At 44.5% G+C, this 17,941-nt stretch overlaps 1 protein-coding gene across 4 annotated transcripts; it reads left to right on the forward strand.

Annotated features, from left to right (window-relative positions):
- The first annotated feature begins 39 nt into the window (after nucleotides 1–39).
- Nucleotides 40–17,887, forward strand: LOC120058402. 4 transcript variants are annotated; one of them, XM_039007036.1, is made up of 13 exons: nucleotides 40–165; nucleotides 6,698–6,843; nucleotides 8,919–9,000; nucleotides 9,212–9,347; nucleotides 9,475–9,677; nucleotides 9,797–9,933; nucleotides 12,049–12,190; nucleotides 12,330–12,611; nucleotides 12,792–14,135; nucleotides 14,295–15,040; nucleotides 15,202–15,618; nucleotides 15,854–16,821; nucleotides 17,157–17,887. In XM_039007036.1, exons 1-12 carry the CDS (start codon nucleotides 43–45, stop codon nucleotides 16,818–16,820), a joined length of 4,725 nt encoding a protein of 1,574 aa, XP_038862964.1. In that variant the 5' UTR covers nucleotides 40–42; the 3' UTR covers nucleotide 16,821; nucleotides 17,157–17,887. The 4 variants fall into 4 exon arrangements, with proteins under 4 accessions (XP_038862964.1, XP_038862965.1, XP_038862963.1 ...); XM_039007037.1 differs by having other exon boundaries at nucleotides 15,854–16,812; XM_039007035.1 differs by having other exon boundaries at nucleotides 15,854–17,887.
- The last annotated feature ends 54 nt before the right edge of the window (nucleotides 17,888–17,941 follow it).

Genomic DNA, 17,941 nt, shown 5'->3' on the forward strand with positions numbered 1-17,941 from the left:
ATCCGCTAGTAGGCCCTTTATGTGCAAGGTAAACGAGACAGTATGGCGGAGGGGGAAAGTGATTTGGAAACAGACAGGCTAGAATTGGAACTGGAGACTTTGTACATATACTCTAACGACAATTCTTCGGTACAAAGCAAAGAATATTGCTCCGAGTTTTGTAAGGTAAGCTAAATCACGCCAATTCCTGGTTTTAGTTGGGAGAGAGGCGAGTTCTTACGCCAAGCTTGCTAGCTACTAAGTAAGTTAGCCAGTTGCTTGCAGTACGAAGCAAGGCAGTTCAGCTACTGTAGATAGCAAATACATTACTTTACTAGCCAACGTTACGTGGCATCGCATTAATTAATTAGCATTCATCGCAAATTTAGTCAACCCATACTGGTCTAGCTAGCTATAACGTTACCCCACAGAGCTTTTATTTCTCTTTGAGTTGGCTACCACTATGTAACGTTACACGCTAACTATGGGTGCGTTCGTAAATTCACTCTAGCTATCTACTCCGAATTCAAAGCACTCTCGAAGAATGAGGAATTTACGAACGCGCAACATCCGTTGTATATGACCGGTGTCAGTACTGTAAACGTCAGCAATTAAATTGTTTTTAGCAGCACAGTCACCACCGCTCTAAATAACAGCTTAACCAGTTCTGCTGGGGTGATTAAAATGGCCAGAGTGAGGTGTTCTCTCATTTGTGTCTGGAAGTAGCATGTTAGCAAGCTCATTTAGCTTGGGTGCTTGACTGTTGTTGTTGTTGTGAGGCCAGAACGCTCTGATCAACCCTACTCCTTGGCCACAGCATCCAGTGTACGCTCCGGAGAGCGTAACCAAATCTTGACCTGTCGTTTGCAATGGGAGCAAATAAATCCTAGTGGGCAGAACAAGCAAGGAGATGGGCAGAGCCAAGAACGAGCTAGCGGGATCCAATTGGCGCGTTCTAGCATTTATTTGCATATTTCCGTTAGGGAACGATTCGCCCTTGCACTCCTAAATAACACCATTTACAATGTTAGATATATATTGAGAATAGTAAAGTCTACAACACGCAGTCCACTGTTTGTTACAGATTACATTTCTGAACTGTATGGATATCAAATGTTTCATCGATGAGAAAATGTACAGAATGTCGCCCAAAATCCATCTTCTCCCACTGCTTGCTACTGGGTTTCGTCTCGGCAGGATATTTGGTAGTGTGTGGAAACGCCAACCAAATGCTTCACATTTATACACCCGGTAAAATATCTGTCTCATTGTTCAATCTGTGGCGAAACGTTCTGAATTTATGAACGGACAATCTGACAACGCTCTGAATTTACGAACACAACCTAGGATTGCTAGCTAGCATGCAAAACTGTCTACCTATCACTGTGGAGAAGACTAACGTTACTGATTGTGTCCACAAGTTTAGCTAAAATGACAATAAACTGGCATGTAGCTAGCTGTGCTGTAATACGTTTTTCTTCGCTAATATGTTAATACCGTGTTTACATTTAGCCAGTTGTCTAATGATAAGCTAGCTAAAGCTGTCACATAGCTATGTCTGTTGGCAAAAAGCTAGGGTAACCACATTTAAAATAGGATGAACAACAGGATGAATGTGGGACATTGAATTTATGAACGGACAATCTGACAACGCTCTGAATTTACGAACACAACCTAGGATTGCTAGCTAGCATGCAAAACTGTCTACCTATCACTGTGGAGAAGACTAACGTTACTGATTGTGTCCACAAGTTTAGCTAAAATGACAATAAACTGGCATGTAGCTAGCTGTGCTGTAATACGTTTTTCTTCGCTAATATGTTAATACCGTGTTTACATTTAGCCAGTTGTCTAATGATAAGCTAGCTAAAGCTGTCACATAGCTATGTCTGTTGGCAAAAAGCTAGGGTAACCACATTTAAAATAGGATGAACAACAGGATGAATGTGGGACATTGTAGCCTACATCAATAAAATAAAAAAACGGCAGCGCCCTCTATTTTTAATACCCCCAAACACCAAGTAAGGCATACCTAGTTTCAAAATGGGCCATCACTGTTAATCATGAATGACAATTCTTCACGTGAAGCGTCCAAATTGCATCTGCATGTCAATCATTTGATCTCAAATTAGTTTCATGGGAATATGCATTTAGATCTTCATTTAAAAAACAAAACAAATTACAGCAGATGGTGTTAATTAAGCAATAAGGCCCGAGGGGGTGCACATGTTCTTAAGCGTACTGCAACACGGAGTGCCTGGATACAACCCTTAGCCGTGGTATATTGGCCATATACCACCAACAAACCCCAGAGGTGCCTTATTTCATTATAAACTGGTTATCAATGTAATTAGAGCAGTACAAATACATGTTTTGTCATTGATTCAGCAGCTTTGATCTGACTTTAAATGAGCACCATTGTGAGAAGCGCTCCACTACAGCCTTGCTCCCGCGGCACCGAACGAGCGAATAGAAACACACGTAGCCTACTTTTTTGCCTCACGCAAAATTTGGTGATGCAGAAACGAGAGCCCACGTGTGTGGCTGTTTTATAAAAATCTGGGAATATTTGGCCAAGAAATCATTTCTGGTTGGTCTCAGGGAATGTAAAACAGATAAGGGAGTCTTTTAAAACGGGACTGATTGAAGTAGCAGCAAATATGTTGAATGAGCAACTAGTGAGCCTCAAGTTTTATGAAATGACCTTAAATGTTAAGGTACCTTACTTCGTCAGAAGCACGCATTTTGTAAGTAGTTAGGCCACCCCCCGGTCACATCTTCATGCTTGTGACACTTTTGAATGTGAGAAATAAAAGTATTATCTGAGGTTTTTTAATCCCCTGCCTCCCGAAGTCCTCCTTGCTAGTTAGCGGGATCGACACTGGTAGACAGTGTCCTTTTCTTCTGCGGAACAGAAATGCTGGAAAACAGTGCCTAACAGGCAGTGGCGAAGGACAGTCTACCGGTTGCTCCCGCTAGAACATCAGGTTGGAGCGATAGCATGTGTTAGCTTGCTAGTTAGCGACACCGTGTTCTAGATGGCCCTCATCGTATTTAACAGAACTATGGGGAAATAGTGCCTGATAGGCGGGGACGAAGGACACTGTCTACCGGTAGCACCCGCCTCCCACTAGAATAGCAGGCTGGGGCGATGCCGTGTGCTAGCTAACTAGGTAGCTAGTTAGCGACACCATGTGTTAGTTAGCTAGCGCACATAGCTAGTTAGCACACGGTGTAGCCACAGGTAGCCCCCGCCTGCTGTGTACCGGACTAGCTGGATAAACTAGCAGTGTCCTTCGCTCCAGCCTGCCGATCACCTGCTGTCGTTAACAGAACTGCGGGAAAACAGTGCCCGACAGGCGGGATGAAGGACACTGTCTACTAGTGTATGGCTAGCTAGCTAGCTACTGTTGTCGGCCCCGCTCCTTTTTCTCTGCGGCTGATATCCAACATTGTGCATGAACACCACGTACTGCACTGGGGCGCTCCCGCCTGTCTTAGCTTAATAAACATGTACCAATATAAGTTTAGAGGGGTTCCTGCAGATGCAGGATCGCTCTGAACTGCAGGCTGAACTTGCACCCTTCTCCCAAGTTTTGCTGGAATTTAGCCCCAAAGTATTTGAGAAATGTGGTTGATTGATGATATGCCGGTCTCATCTTGCGCTGCGCAGAATCAGATCTCAACGACTGGATACGCGTCGTTGAGATCAACCCCTCCAAGAAAAAGAAAATAATGCATTAAGGTGAGAAGTTGTGGGTGGGGGGAATTGCTCATAAATATTCGTTTAGGGGTGGGTAATTGTACCTGATCCCAACACTTTCTCAGTAAAGCATACTTACCATAAGTCCACTGGCACACTCATAATAAAATAATGGCCATCTTTTACAAATGTGGTTCTGGACAGTTACCTCACAGTGGTAAGGAGCTGAGTTCCTGAAATCTATTGCCACTTGCTGCGTAACAAGCTGACCACAACGCCTGCAAAATAAATTTACACATGCATGTTATTCAATAATTTCATCCAAAGTGCTCGCGTGTGTCAACAAGCATTTGCGTAACCAGGCGCTAAAATAGAACTTGGTTCTATTTTAGACGCTTGTTGCGCTGCAAGTCCCGCCTCTCCCATCTCATTTGTTTTTAGGAGGATATACCCACGTGGGTGATTGACAGATGAATGAGGTCCACACTCCAGTCCAGTCGGTTGATGCGCCTTGAAGTTGCTTGCCAAATGCCATATAAAATCTAAAGAAGAAGACTGAACTAGGAGAGATTACTAGAAACTAACTAGAACTGTGTTCGAATACTCATACTAACCCGCACTGATTATATAGTATGCTTATTGGTCATAGTATGGATGTAGTGAGTATGCCAAAAGTTCCTGTGTACTAAATTCGCCAAATTATGAAGTATACACACATTCTTCAGGAAATGGGCGTGGCTTCACATCGTTTTCAGTTTTGAAGAAAATGGCGGAAAATATACAGCCAAAGTTTAACGAGAACTGACTAATGACAAATGTTAAGAAAATGTAATGACTTTTCAAACAAGTTACATTACACGCTATGTTGGCTGACAATTTGTTAGCTACGAATAGCATTTCAGCAGTATGTAAGCAATTTTTTTTTTTTTAAACCAGACAAGTCAGTTAATAACCTCTCTAGGGGGTGTGGGACTGTAGCGACCCACCTGGCCAACATCCAGTGAAATTGCAGAGCGCCAAATTCAAAAACAGAAATACTCATGATAAAAATTCATAAAACATACAAGTGTTATACATCAGTTTAAAGATTAACTTCTTGTTAATCCAACCACGCTGTCAGATTTCAAAAAGGCTTTATGGCAAAAGCATACCATGCGATTATCTGAGAGCAGCGCCCAGCAGACAAACCATTACAAACAGTTACCAGCCAAGTAGAGGAGTTACACAAGTCAGAAATAGCGATAAAATTAATCACTTACCTTTGATGATCTTCATATGGTTGCACTCACAAGACTCCCATTTACTCAATAAATGTTTGTTTTGTTCGATAAAGTCCCTCTTTATATCCAAAAACCTCTGTTTTGTTCGCACGTTTTGTTCAGTAATCCACAGGCTCAAAGGCAGTCACAACAGGCAGATGAAAAATCCGAAAAGTATCAGTAAAGTTCGTAGAAACATGTCAAACAATGTTTATAATCAATCCTCAGGTTGTTTTTAGTCATAATAATCAATAATATTTCAACCGGACAAAAGCTTCGTTAAAATAAATGTTAAACAAGAAAGACGCACTCTCGGTCGCGCGCATGAAAAACCTCTGGGACACTGCAGTGTCCACTCATTCAGAGTGGTCTTACTCCCTCATTTTTCAGAATACAAGCCTGAAACAATTTCTAAAGATGGTTGACATCTAGTGGAAGCCATAGGAAGTGCAATTTCAGTTCTAAGTCAATGGATCTGAATAGGCAGTCAATGGAAAACTACAAACATAAAAAAATCCCACTTCCTGGATGAATTTTTCTCAGGTTTTTGCCAGACATTTCAGTTCTGTTATACTCACAGACATTATTTTAGCAGTTTTAGAAACTTTGGAGTGTTTTCTATCCAAATCTATTAATTATATGCGTATCCTAGCTTCTGAGCCTGAGTAGCAGGCAGTTTACTTTGGGCACGCTTTTCATCCAGAGGTGAAAATAGTGCCCCCTACCCTATTGATTAAGAACAATTTCTTATATGCAATGACGGGATTCGATCCAGCAACCTTTCGGTTACTGGCTCTAACCACTAGGCTACCTGCCGCCCTAGTTACCTATTTGGATAATAATACATTGAACTTGCCATGCAGTATATTAAATAACTAACCAATGTTTATTGACTTGATTATTCACATCATTCTTAGCTAAGTGGGATAGTCATTGTGCGTTTCAATGGACATAGCAAGAATTGTCAATCTACTCCAATTTCAGAGCACTCGCGCACCATTGAATATGGCGGGTGTCAGTAAACGTCTACAAAAAAGCGTAATAAATTGTTGCCAGCAGCACAGTTCCAGTCACCAACGCTCTGGATAACATGAAAACAGCAACGGACTGCGCCACCAATTAGTTATAACGGGTGGCAAAAACATAGATATTGTTGACATAATGACCACGAGTGTAATCAATGTCTTTTTTACGATGGATGTAGTTACGAATTAAACGTATCATCTTCATAGTAAAACCACACAGATGTGTATGAAACGGTAAGCAAAAACGTTGAATTTATTCATATGAGGAAATGTGCCTTACTGCCTTTTGAATTTTATGTAACGTCAGTAGTCTAGTCAAAGAGAGGATTATGCAAAAAATATATTGGCTCACTCCACTTGTCAAAAACATTGACAAATAAGGCGCGCTGTCACTTGATTTTATAGTAAGTCTTGAGGTGGTACTACCCAGCACATCTAACAAGCAATGAAACCCAATTTGAGCTAGCTACTGTAAAACATTTCAGATGAGCAGCACTCTTCCCTGAAGTATTCCCTTGCCACATGGTCTAAAATCTAGATTGCTAGCCAGCTACACAAGTCTCGACTGCACAGATGCTGAGATCTCTACAATACCTCACCTGAAAAAAGGTTTTAATATTTCAGAATTCAGGAACCACAACAACTAATGACATACGGATTCAATAATCTGCACTGGCCTGTGTATCTCAATCACAGCCCCTGTATCTCTGTCTGACTGTCTCTCTGTAAAGCTGGTAGAGGTGCACACAGGGAGATGGCAGGTGCCGCTGCCCCAGCTGAAGGTGCTGCGGACGGCTCTGACCTGCTTCACCAGAGCCACTGTTGCCTACCCCGATGACTGTCAGCACGTCTGTTATGCTCTCAGCAGCTTGGCTTTGTAAGTACTTGTTTGGTTTTCATCATGTAATGCTGACCCACACTGTACAAAGCTGACTTGAATATTCTCTTTCTACAATGTGCTATCCAGCACGACTGTTCTCTGAAAGTATATATATATATATATATGTGTGTGTATATATACACAGTTTGTTTACAGACATATTATTTCACTTATAATTCACTGTATCACAATTCCAGTGGGTCAGAAGTTTACATTCACTAAGTTGACTGTGCATTTAAACAGCTTGGAAAATTCCAGAAAATTATGTCATGGCTTTAGAAGCTTCTGATAGGCTTATTGACATCATTTGAGTCAATTGGAGGTGTACCTGTGGATGTATTTCAAGGCCTACCTTCAAACGCAGTGCCTCTTTGATCGACATCATGGGAAAATCAAAAGAAATCAGCCAAGACCTCAGAAATTGTTTTGCATACATCCACAAGTCTGGTTCATCCTTGGGAGCAATTTCCAAACACCTGAAGGTACCACGTTCATCTGTACAAACAATAGTAAGCAAGTATAAACACCATGGGACCACGCAGCCGTCATACCGCTCAGGAAGGAGATGCGTTCTGTCTCCTAGAGATGAACGCACTTTGGTGCAAAAAGTGCAAATCAATCCCAGAACAACAACAAAGAACCCTGTGAGGATGCTAGAGGAAACAGGTACAAAAGTATCTATATCCACAGTAAAACGAGTCCTATATCGACATAACCTGAAAGGCCGCTCAGCAAGGAAGAAGTCACTGCTCCAAAACCAACATAAAAAAGCCTGACTACGGTTTGCAACTGCACATGGGGACAAAGATCGCACTTTTTGGAGAAATGTCCTCTGGTCTGATGAAACAAAAATAGAACTGTTTGGCCATAATGACCATCGTTATGTTTGGAGGAAAAAGGGGGAGGCTTGCAAGCCGAAGAACACCATCCCAAACGTGAAGCACGGGGGTGGCAGCATCATGTTGTGGGGGTGCTTTGCTTCAGGAGGGACTAGTGCACTTCACAAAATAGATGGCATCATGAGGTAGGACAATTATGTAGATATATTGAAGCAACATCTCAAGACATCAGTCAGGAAGTTAAAGCTTAAAGATCCTTACACGGGAAATCCAAAGCGCATACATTTATTTTGTCCCCCCACACCAAACGCGATCACCACACGCAGGTTAAAATATCAAAACAAACTGAACCAATTACATTAATTTGGAGACAAGTCGAAAAGCATTAAACCTTTATGGCAATGTAGCTAGCTAGCTTGCACTTGCTAGCTAAGTTATCCTATTTAGCTGTTGCTAGCTAATTTGTCCTGGGATATAAACATTGAGTTATTTTACCTGAAATGCACAAGGTCTTCTACTCCGTCAATTAATCCACACATAAACCAGTCAACCGAATCGTCTCTAGTCATCTCTCTTCCTTCCAGGCTTTTTCTTCTCTTGACTTTATATTGCGATTGGCAACTTTCATAAATTAGGTGCATTACCGCCACTGACCTTGTTTGTCTTTCAGTCACCCACGTGGGTATAACCAATGAGGAGATGGCACATGGGTACCTGCTTCTATAAACCAATGAGGAGATGGGAGAGGCAGGACTTGCAGCGCAATCTGCGTCAGAAATGGAACTGATTTCTATTTTAGCCCTTGGCAACGCAGATGCTCGTTGGCGCGCGCAGTAATTGAATAACATAGATTTCTTAATTTATTTTGCAACGCTTGCGTACGCGACGCGAGCGGTGTGGTCAGCCTTTAACTGACCTAAGACAGGGAATTTTTACTAGGATTAAATGTCAGGAATTGTGAACAACTGAGTTTAAAAGTATTTGGCTAAGGTGCAAAGGGTCTGAATACTTATGTAAATAAGGTATCTGTTTTCAAATGTAATTCATTTGCAAAAATGTCTAAAAACTTGTTTTCGCTTTGTCATTATGGGGTATTGTGTGTAGATTGAGTAAAAAAATGTATTTAATCAATTTTAGAATAAGGCTGTAACGTAACAAAATGTGGAAAAAGGGAATGGGTCTGAATACTTTCCAAATGCACTGTGTGTGTGTGTGTGTAAATGTCATTTTCAGGAGCTTCTTTGAGCTGATGTTGTTCTTCGGGAAAGAGGAGTTCCTAGAGGCCCCCCTGAGGGACATATTAGCCTCTTTTCAGGTGAGGCAAAAAAGTGTCATGTTTTTATTCTCACTGAGTGCAATCATCATGATGATCCATGTACACTGTGTTAACGTGAGTCCCATTTCCTCCTCTTTGACCCTGAAGAAGGCACAGTGATGCCGAAACGTTGGTGATTTACCCAATAAATTACTGGGAGTTTATATATAGAGTGTGTGACTATCTTTATTTTTTTATTACTCCTCTGTAGGCCTGCCATCGCCGCCTGCTGAGACACAGGAACGTGTACCTGCTGCAGGTGAGGCAGATCATCAAAGATGGCGGTCCCTGGGAGAGACCCGCTCTGCAAGCCATCCTGAAAGACACAGCCCTCACACAGACAGAAGGTACATACACATTCTCTGTTTGTTTTTTTGTTTGTGAGGTTCCTATGCATTTCTTATTGTCTTTTATCTCCTCTCCCCCTCTTCCTTTTTCCTCTCTTCCTTCTCCCATTCTCTCTCCCTGTTAAAGTGGAGAAGTATTTGAGCTCAGAGAAGCCAGTGTTCTTTGAGCTGCGTGTGCGGTACCTGCAGGCCTGTGAGCGCGTGCAGGAGGCCATGGCCCTGGCTAAGTGCTGCCTGGAGTACCCAGAGGTGTGGAGGCACCTGTTCTTCCACCAGGCCTACCTCACCTGCCTGTACAAGGCCTCACTACACCAACACCTGCACGAGGAGGTACAGCAACTATCTATAACTACCTTTCACTCTATCTTCAGACAGTCTCTCTAATCAGAGTAGGTTGATGGACAATGAGCATCATCAGCATGGACTCATGGTTTTGTTTCCTCCCTCAGATGGCTGAGATAGATGGCAGAGACGCAGTAGAGATAATCTGTAACGCAGAGAGCCAGGAGAAAGATGAGCTGCTGCTGTCTCTGTGCAAAGCCTTCCTCAGCCAACAGCTACACAACGGAGACATGTACTACATCTGGTCAGTAACACTGTGATATATATACTTCATGACTACATCTGGTCAGTAACACTGTGATATATATACTTCATGTACTACATCTGGTCAGTAACACTGTGATATATATACTTCATGTACTACATCTGGTCAGTAACACTGTGATATATATACTTCATGACTACATCTGGTCAGTAACACTGTGATATATATACTTCATGTACTACATCTGGTCAGTAACACTGTGATATATATACTTTATGTACTACATCTGGTCAGTAACACTGTGATATATATACTTCATGTACTACATCTGGTCAGTAACACTGTGATATATATACTTCATGTACTACATCTGGTCAGTAACACTGTGATATATATACTTTATGTACTACATCTGCTCAGTAACACTGTGATATACACTGCTCAAAAAATAAAGGGAACACTTAAACAACACAATGTAACTCCAAGTCAATCACACTTCTGTGAAATCAAACTGTCCACTTAGGAAGCAACACTGATTGACAATAAATTTCACATGCTGTTGTGCAAATGGAATAGACAAAAGGTGGAAATTATAGGCAATTAGCAAGACACCCCCAATAAAGGAGTGGTTCTGCAGGTGGTGACCACAGACCACTTCTCAGTTCCTATGCTTCCTGGCTGATGTTTTGGTCACTTTTGAATGCTGGCGGTGCTTTCACTCTAGTGGTAGCATGAGACGGAGTCTACAACCCACACAAGTGGCTCAGGTAGTGCAGCTCATCCAGGATGGCACATCAATGCGAGCTGTGGCAAGAAGGTTTGCTGTGTCTGTCAGCGTAGTGTCCAGAGCATGGAGGCGCTACCAGGAGACAGGCCAGTACATCAGGAGACGTGGAGGAGGCCGTAGGAGGGCAACAACCCAGCAGCAGGACCGCTATCTCCGCTATCTTCCCCGAGCCACTTAGTTATCACTTTTGCCTTATGGCAAGGTGCTCCATCATGCTGGAAAAGGCATTGTTCGTCACCAAACTGTTCCTGGATGGTTGGGAGAAGTTGCTCTCGGAGGATGTGTTGGTACCATTCTTTATTCATGGCTGTGTTTTTAGGCAAAATTGTGAGTGAGCCCACTCCCTTGGCTGAGAAGCAACCCCACACATGAATGGTCTCAGGATGCTTTACTGTTGACATGACACAGGACTGATGGTAGCGCTCACCTTGTCTTCTCCGGACAAGCTTTTTTCCAGATGCCCCAAACAATCGGAAAGGGGATTCATCAGAGAAAATGACTTCACCCCAGTCCTCAGCAGTCCAATCCCTGTACCTTTTGCAGAATATCAGTCTGTCCCTGATGTTTTTCCTGGAGAGAAGTGGCTTCTTTGCTGCCCTTCTTGACACCAGGCCATCCTCCAAAAGTCTTCGCCTCACTGTGCGTGCAGATGCACTCACACCTGCCTGCTGCCATTCCTGAGCAAGCTCTGTACTGGTGGTGCCCCGATCCCGCAGCTGAATCAACTTTAGGAGACGGTCCTGGCGCTTGCTGGACTTTCTTGGGCGTCCTGAAGCCTTCTTCATAACAATTGAACCGCTGTCCTTGAAGTTCTTGATGATCTGATAAATGGTTGATTTAGGTGCAATCTTACTGGCAGCAATATCCTTGCCTGTGAAGCCCTTTTTGTGCAAAGCAATGATGACGGCACGTGTTTCCTTGCAGGTAACCATGGTTGACAGAGGAAGAACAATGATTCCAAGCACCACCCTCCTTTTGAAGCTTCCAGTCTGTTATTCAAACTCAATCAGCATGACAGAGTGATCTCCAGCCATGTCCTCGTCAACACTCACACCTGTGTTAACGAGAGAATCACTGACATGATGTCAGCTGGTCCTTTTGTGGCAGGGCTGAAATGCAGTGGAAATGTTTTTTGGGGATTCAGTTCATTTGCATGGCAAAGAGGGACTTTGCAATTAATTGCAATTCATCTGATCACTCTTCATAACATTCTGGGGTATATGCAAATTGCCATCATACAAACAGAGGCAACAGACTTTGTGAAAATTAATATTTGTTTCATTCTCAAAACTTTTGGCCACGACTGTACTAAATCTGGTCAGTAATAATACAGTACTGTAACATAATAGAATGTTGTGTTCATACAGGGATCTGGTGTTCTTGTGGAGCAGACTGTACCTCAGGGCCCATCCCTCTAAGCAGGGATTTCTGTCTGAGTGTCGCCAGCTGATGGTCTTCGCCATCAACGCCAGCGCCATCTTCCCCTTCATCAAAGTCATCACAGCAGAGGTGAGTGTACAGCCAACCACCAACACATCTGACTCTCTTGTTTGCTTATAGTCCTAGTTTACCCTGACTTAGAAATTAACTTTGTTGTTCTGCTATTTACATAATTAAATGTAACACAGTGTTCTTATTTCTTTGCCAGATGGGTAGTGAGGGAGTGCCGTTGTGTGTGGAGCTTTGTGCTACAGCGTTACAGACAGACCTCCAGTCTGACCCTGTAACACGCTGTCTGCTGTGTAAGACCATCGCCTTCCTGCTCCCCAGGGACCTGGAGGTATGTCGCCTCTGTGCCCTGCTGGTGTTCTGTCTGGAACGTAGCATGGAGGCCTACAAGACCATGTATCTGCTCTACACATACCCCGATGAGGAGCCACACCCCCAGCACACCCATGTCAGAACCAACATCCGCTTCTATATCCTACAGGTCAGAGAGGGGCACCGGGGAGTACGTTTGTCAAAAGTGTATTTCATTGTACAGTATGGCATTTCAAAGCCCATTGGGCTATGTATTTTTTTTCTATGTAAGAAAATGTTGGATATCCTCATTGAGGATACATGTTGTAATAACAATGTAATACTTAGAGAAAACTCTGTCCTGGTCCAGGTGCTGAAGGAAGGTCTGTTCTTTGACCCAGAGTTCTGGAATCTGCTGACCCTGAGAACCCACTGTCTGGAGCTGATGACTGACAAGGCCATGAGGGATGCTCTCAATGAGCTGAAGGAGGAAGAGGAGTTGGAGCAGGTGGAGGAGGAGTGGATACCAAGCTACTGGATGGAGGAGGAGACATGCAGAATACACACAGACGCCTCCCACCTCCACCCACACACCAACACAGCACTGGAGAGCTCTGACACTGTAGGTCAGGAACCTGAAGAGGGATTGAATGGGGATGCTCCTGAGTCACAGACAGAGGACTTCCCTGTGAGGAGGAGGAGGAGGAGGAGGAAGAGGAGGTGGAGGAGGAGGAGAAGAAACTGTAGGTCAGATATTGAGTATGCTGACGACCCAGACATTAAGTACTCCCTCATTCACAATCTCAGTTCTGAAAGCTCCACCAAGCTACCGGCCAATCGGCAGAGAGAATACCTGGCCAGACATGTGAAGAACAAGATCCTGAAGAGACGCAGCAGGAAACCAAGATGGCTGCTCCTGGAGATGACCAGACAGACGGAGAACATGTCCCCAGGGGGAATGAGGGAGAAGCGACGGGAGGGAATGAGAGGAGAGGGTAAGAGACAGGGAGAGGAGGGGAAAGAGAGGGGGCATGAAAAGGAGGATAAGAGAGAGATGAGGCAGGGAAGGGAGAGTAAGAGACCTTATCGTCGGACTATATCTGGCATGGAGCTGTCCTTCCCTGAAAATGAAGTGCCTGTTGACCAGGAAGTGGTAGAGAGTCATCTAGAACCCAGTGTTCGTATTAAACAACAGCACAGTGAGTCTGAGAAATATGTTAACATGGGACAGCCTAATGGTGTATATGGTGAGAGACCGTTTAAGTATAAACCAGAGTCAGACGTAGAGACTTATGTGGTGGAGCCTTCGGCAGGGGGGCCTTCGGCGGTGGAGCCTTTAGAAGTGGAGCCTTCAGAGGTAGACCCTTCAGACGCAAAGCCTTTAGACTCCAAACGTTCAGTAGTAGAGCCTTCTGACATAGAGCCTTTAGAAGTAGAGCCTTTAGAAGTAGAGCCTTTAGAAGTAGAGCCTTTAGAAGTAGAGCCTTTAGAAGTAGAGCCTTTAGAAGTAGAGCCTTCAGGTGTGAAGGTTTTAGAAGGTCCCAGTGAGCAGACTGACCCAGAGTTGGATGGTCCAGCCTTGGAGATGGAGGAGTGTCCACTGAAACTGTTCCACATCTACGCCAAACTTTCCAAAGGGACAGCTGCTAAGGAACTACTTTCTAGAGAAAGTGAATTCACAGTGACAGAGGCGGGATCAGACTCAAACACTCAGGTTAGTGTTATCTGGAGCAAAAAAAATCTAGTGATTCATTCATCTATAATGTATTCTTAACCTTCCTCCAGAGCTCTTTAGTGTTTATCTAGTACACCCGGTTCTGTGAATATCACCTCTCCACTTTGACAGCATAACAGCTTGTTTCTGCACCTACAGGGTGAAGAGACTGAGCCAGGCAAGGCTCCAGTACGCTCCAAACACCTGCGCTTCCACTGCAGCCACTGCCAGAAACTCTTCAAAGGAGGCAACGTGGTGAGACACACCCTGGCCCACCTGAAGCTGAGAAAGACCAGGCTCAGCTGTGTCTTCTGCGGTAAACACTTCCAAAGGTACAACCGTGCCAAGGAACACGTTCTAGAGCACATAGAGGAACTGAGAACTTCCACAGCCAACATTAAGGTCAAACCCGCTGTCAATGGGGAGACATATTCCTCAAAGAATATTAATCAAGCCTCAGAGAACGAAGCGAAACCCGTTGAGAACTTGACCGAGCCCTCGACTCCGACGGACCAGCCTCCTAAACCCAAACGTGTTAAAGCCAAGCCGGTGGTGAGTAAGCAGAGTAGAATCATCCAGAACCTGAGAAACCTGATCAGAAAGACCCAGAAGTGTAAAATGGACACGGACAACCTGAAGTCTGTGGAAGTGACTGATGAACAGGTGACTGTGAAAGACAAAGTGGTGATCGTGAGAGAGGTGGTGCCTGGGAAGGAGAGCGAGGGAGGAGAGGAGGAGGGGAAGCAGAAGCAGTACCACCTGTGTCCTTCAGAGGGCTGTGACAGCATCTTTATGAAGATCGGCCCATCGCTGCTGAGACACGCTGTCACCTACCACAGGGAGGACGCAGCCGTCCTGGACAAGACCTTCCAGTGGGGGAAGGGGAAGTGCCAGATCTGCCAGAGGTAAGAAGGGTCTTTCCCCACAGATTATTTCCCAGGTCAGATGCAAAGGCACAGAAAAATATGTAGGCTCCAACTAGACCAGAATGTATCTAGGTGGGGTGGGGGTTCCAACTTTACTATGGTGTCACTTATGTCTCCATCTTTTTCTTGTTGTGCCCCAGGCTCTTGTTGGTGATTGAGCACTACAGAGACCACATGAAGCTTCACGATGCTCCTCTAAAACATGCGTGTCTCCACACGAACTGTGGCCAACGCTTCAAGACTGCCCAGGAGCTCAAAGACCACATAGACACTCACCGCCCTCTCCAGGCCCCCTGTGGGTACTCCGGCTGTAGGGAGATCTTCTTTACCCTCCCCTCTCTCCACGACCACGAGTGGAGGCACTATACCCAGCCCCAGTCTAAAGACGAGCTGGAGCAGGGCGCTACCACAGAGCTGAGCCCTGAGGGCGAGGCCCCCTGGAAACAGAGGGCGAAGGGCCAAGATGTGACAGTGCACGGGTGGAGGGGGCAGAGGGAAACGCCTACTCCCAAAAGCAGGCGCTGTAATCCTCATGAGAAGTGCCTTCACTGTAACAGGTGAAAAGAGGGAGACTCCACACACTGCTGTCAAATTATTTCTATCAAAACAACATTTCAACCTTGAGGTGTTCTTCAGGCCAGGCCTGAGACACGACTTGCAGAAGCCAGTGAGAACACCAAATCTACTGCTCTCCATGATTAGGCTGGGGAACCATCCCATAGATGGTTGAGCCGGTAAATTAAGGCCTGTTGAAAATGGTGTTGCTTATGTCTCTATTCTTTTCTGTTCCAGGTACCTGTGGAACCACCAGCACTTCCTAGAACACATGAAGATCCATGATGCTCCTCTGAAACAGGTGTGTCTCCACCTGAACTGTGGCCAGCGCTTCTCCAGAACCCACTTACTCTGGGAGCACATGGATACGCACCTGCCTTTCCAGGCCCCCTGTGGGTACTCCGGCTGTGGGCTGATCTTCTCCTGCCTCCCCTCTCTCCATGACCACGAGTGGAGGCATTACATCCAGGGCCAGCCTAATGACGAGCCGACAGAGGAGCAGAGCGCTACCAAAGAGGAGGGGCAGACTCCGGAGTCAGACACCAATGGTAACGACTATGACGGCCCAGTGGAGACTCCAGGCACTGTTCATGGTGCTGTCACCACACCTCCTAATCATTGCACACTGAAACTCATCAATGGCCATGATGAAAAGGATAAGAAAGACAAAGCCCCCAAGACAGCCGTCCCTGCCACCACTACCACCTCTCCCACACCCCCATCCCAAACCACCACATCCACACACCCCCATCCCAGAATCTTCCAAAACATCACTGAGCCAATGACTATGATGGACGTGGACAATATCGTCAGTTTGGCTCAGGTGGTGCCTGGCGGAGAGGAACCAGTAATCGCGGAACACAAGACCTTCAAACTAGAGGATCCTTCCTTCCTACCACTGGCCAAAGCTCCCCTCATCCGCCCGCCCCCCTCTACATACCTGACCGAGGCAGCCCTCAGCATGCGCAAGCGCAGGAAGCCCAGCGAGGTCACTTCCTGCGGGCCTGGCAAAAAGAGTAAGGCTGCGGTAAAGAGGAGTGTGGTGGGGAAGAAGGAGATGGTGGCTGAGAAGGAGGCCCCTCAAAGACAGCGCTGCTCCAAGTGTTTCTCCTCCTTCACTAGCACCGAGGAACTGGAGAAACACCTTTCCCAAAATACCTGCTCCTCCCTCTTCAGCTTCGACTCCGATGACGACAGTGAGTAGCGTACGTGGGAGTTTCTGTTCACTGAATTTGTCAAACGGGGAGCTAGGGCTGTGACCATTATTACATTTGGGGTAACGATTAATTGTCATGCAAATATCCACTTATCATAATTGTAATTTGTTGAAACATGTTTTGAGCTTGTAATGTACCATAATGCATCTTTGAAAATGAGCTACGGTACACCTAATGAATAGAGCACAGCTTTATATCAAAAGGGAGAGAATGTTTTGAAACATGAACTTGGTCAACAATTTTTCTACCATATACAAAAAGCATAGTAATGTGACAACTCTGTTTTGTAAAGCAAATATACATTTTGTTCTATTCCTTCCCAGGTTAGTGGTGAAGGGGAGTGAAATGCTCTTCATGTTCGAGCACTACAGAGACCATATGAAGCTCCACAATGCTCCTATCAGACAGGTGTCTCCACTTCTGTGTTTTATCTGTACTCTGAACTGGGCCTAATACAGGCACTACTAGCAGACAGTCGGCTCTGAGAGCTGTAGGGCCAGACTCTTGTGGCAGACTAATACTTGCAGCCTGAAGTTTGCCGGGCACTAAAAATACAACACACACAATCCTCTGGAATCAGTGTTACTGCTACACTTCACTGTACATACATGTGGACCGAACAGTACTGCCTTTCAGTCATTACACTTCTTTGTTCAATTCTTATTTGCTTTAAAATCAGTATGAAGAATCACACTGTAGGTATGGTGCTTCAAAAGTACTTCTAATTGTATTTTTAGCCATAAGTTTTAGTTGGCACATAAAATCTATATTTTAGTTCAGTATTTTAACTGATTTTGTTCTGACAAATTAAACTGTTTTACAATGTATTAGAAATTGAACTATGCATTTATTTTGTAAAAGAGTCCAAATGCATTTGAAAATAAAAATCACTGTTGAAGAGCCCATAATGGGATGAATATAGTGATGTGCACTTACCTGCATTGGTTGATTATATGTACAAATGTTATAAGTTTGTACTCAATGTAAATATCCTCAATTCAACTCTATTTTTCTTAAAGAAAAGTCACTTTTGTTTTCAATAAACAATTTACAGTATGAACCAAAGTAGTGCTTTACTGCAATGGGTCAAGAAGGGAGAGCACAACCA

The sequence above is a fragment of the Salvelinus namaycush genome, chromosome 13, assembly GCF_016432855.1.
Source record: "Salvelinus namaycush isolate Seneca chromosome 13, SaNama_1.0, whole genome shotgun sequence".
Taxonomy (NCBI): Eukaryota; Metazoa; Chordata; class Actinopteri; order Salmoniformes; family Salmonidae; genus Salvelinus; species Salvelinus namaycush.

Bases quoted from the DNA above. Each gene is read 5' to 3' on its own strand.
- LOC120058402 (XM_039007035.1), top strand. From the start codon at position 43: ATGGCGGAGGGGGAAAGTGATTTGGAAACAGACAGGCTAGAATTGGAA. The intron at 9,678-9,796 runs GTACAGCAACTA...TTCCTCCCTCAG, and splicing joins ACCAACACCTGCACGAGGAG to ATGGCTGAGATAGATGGCAG. The intron at 9,934-12,048 runs GTCAGTAACACT...GTGTTCATACAG, and splicing joins GGAGACATGTACTACATCTG to GGATCTGGTGTTCTTGTGGA.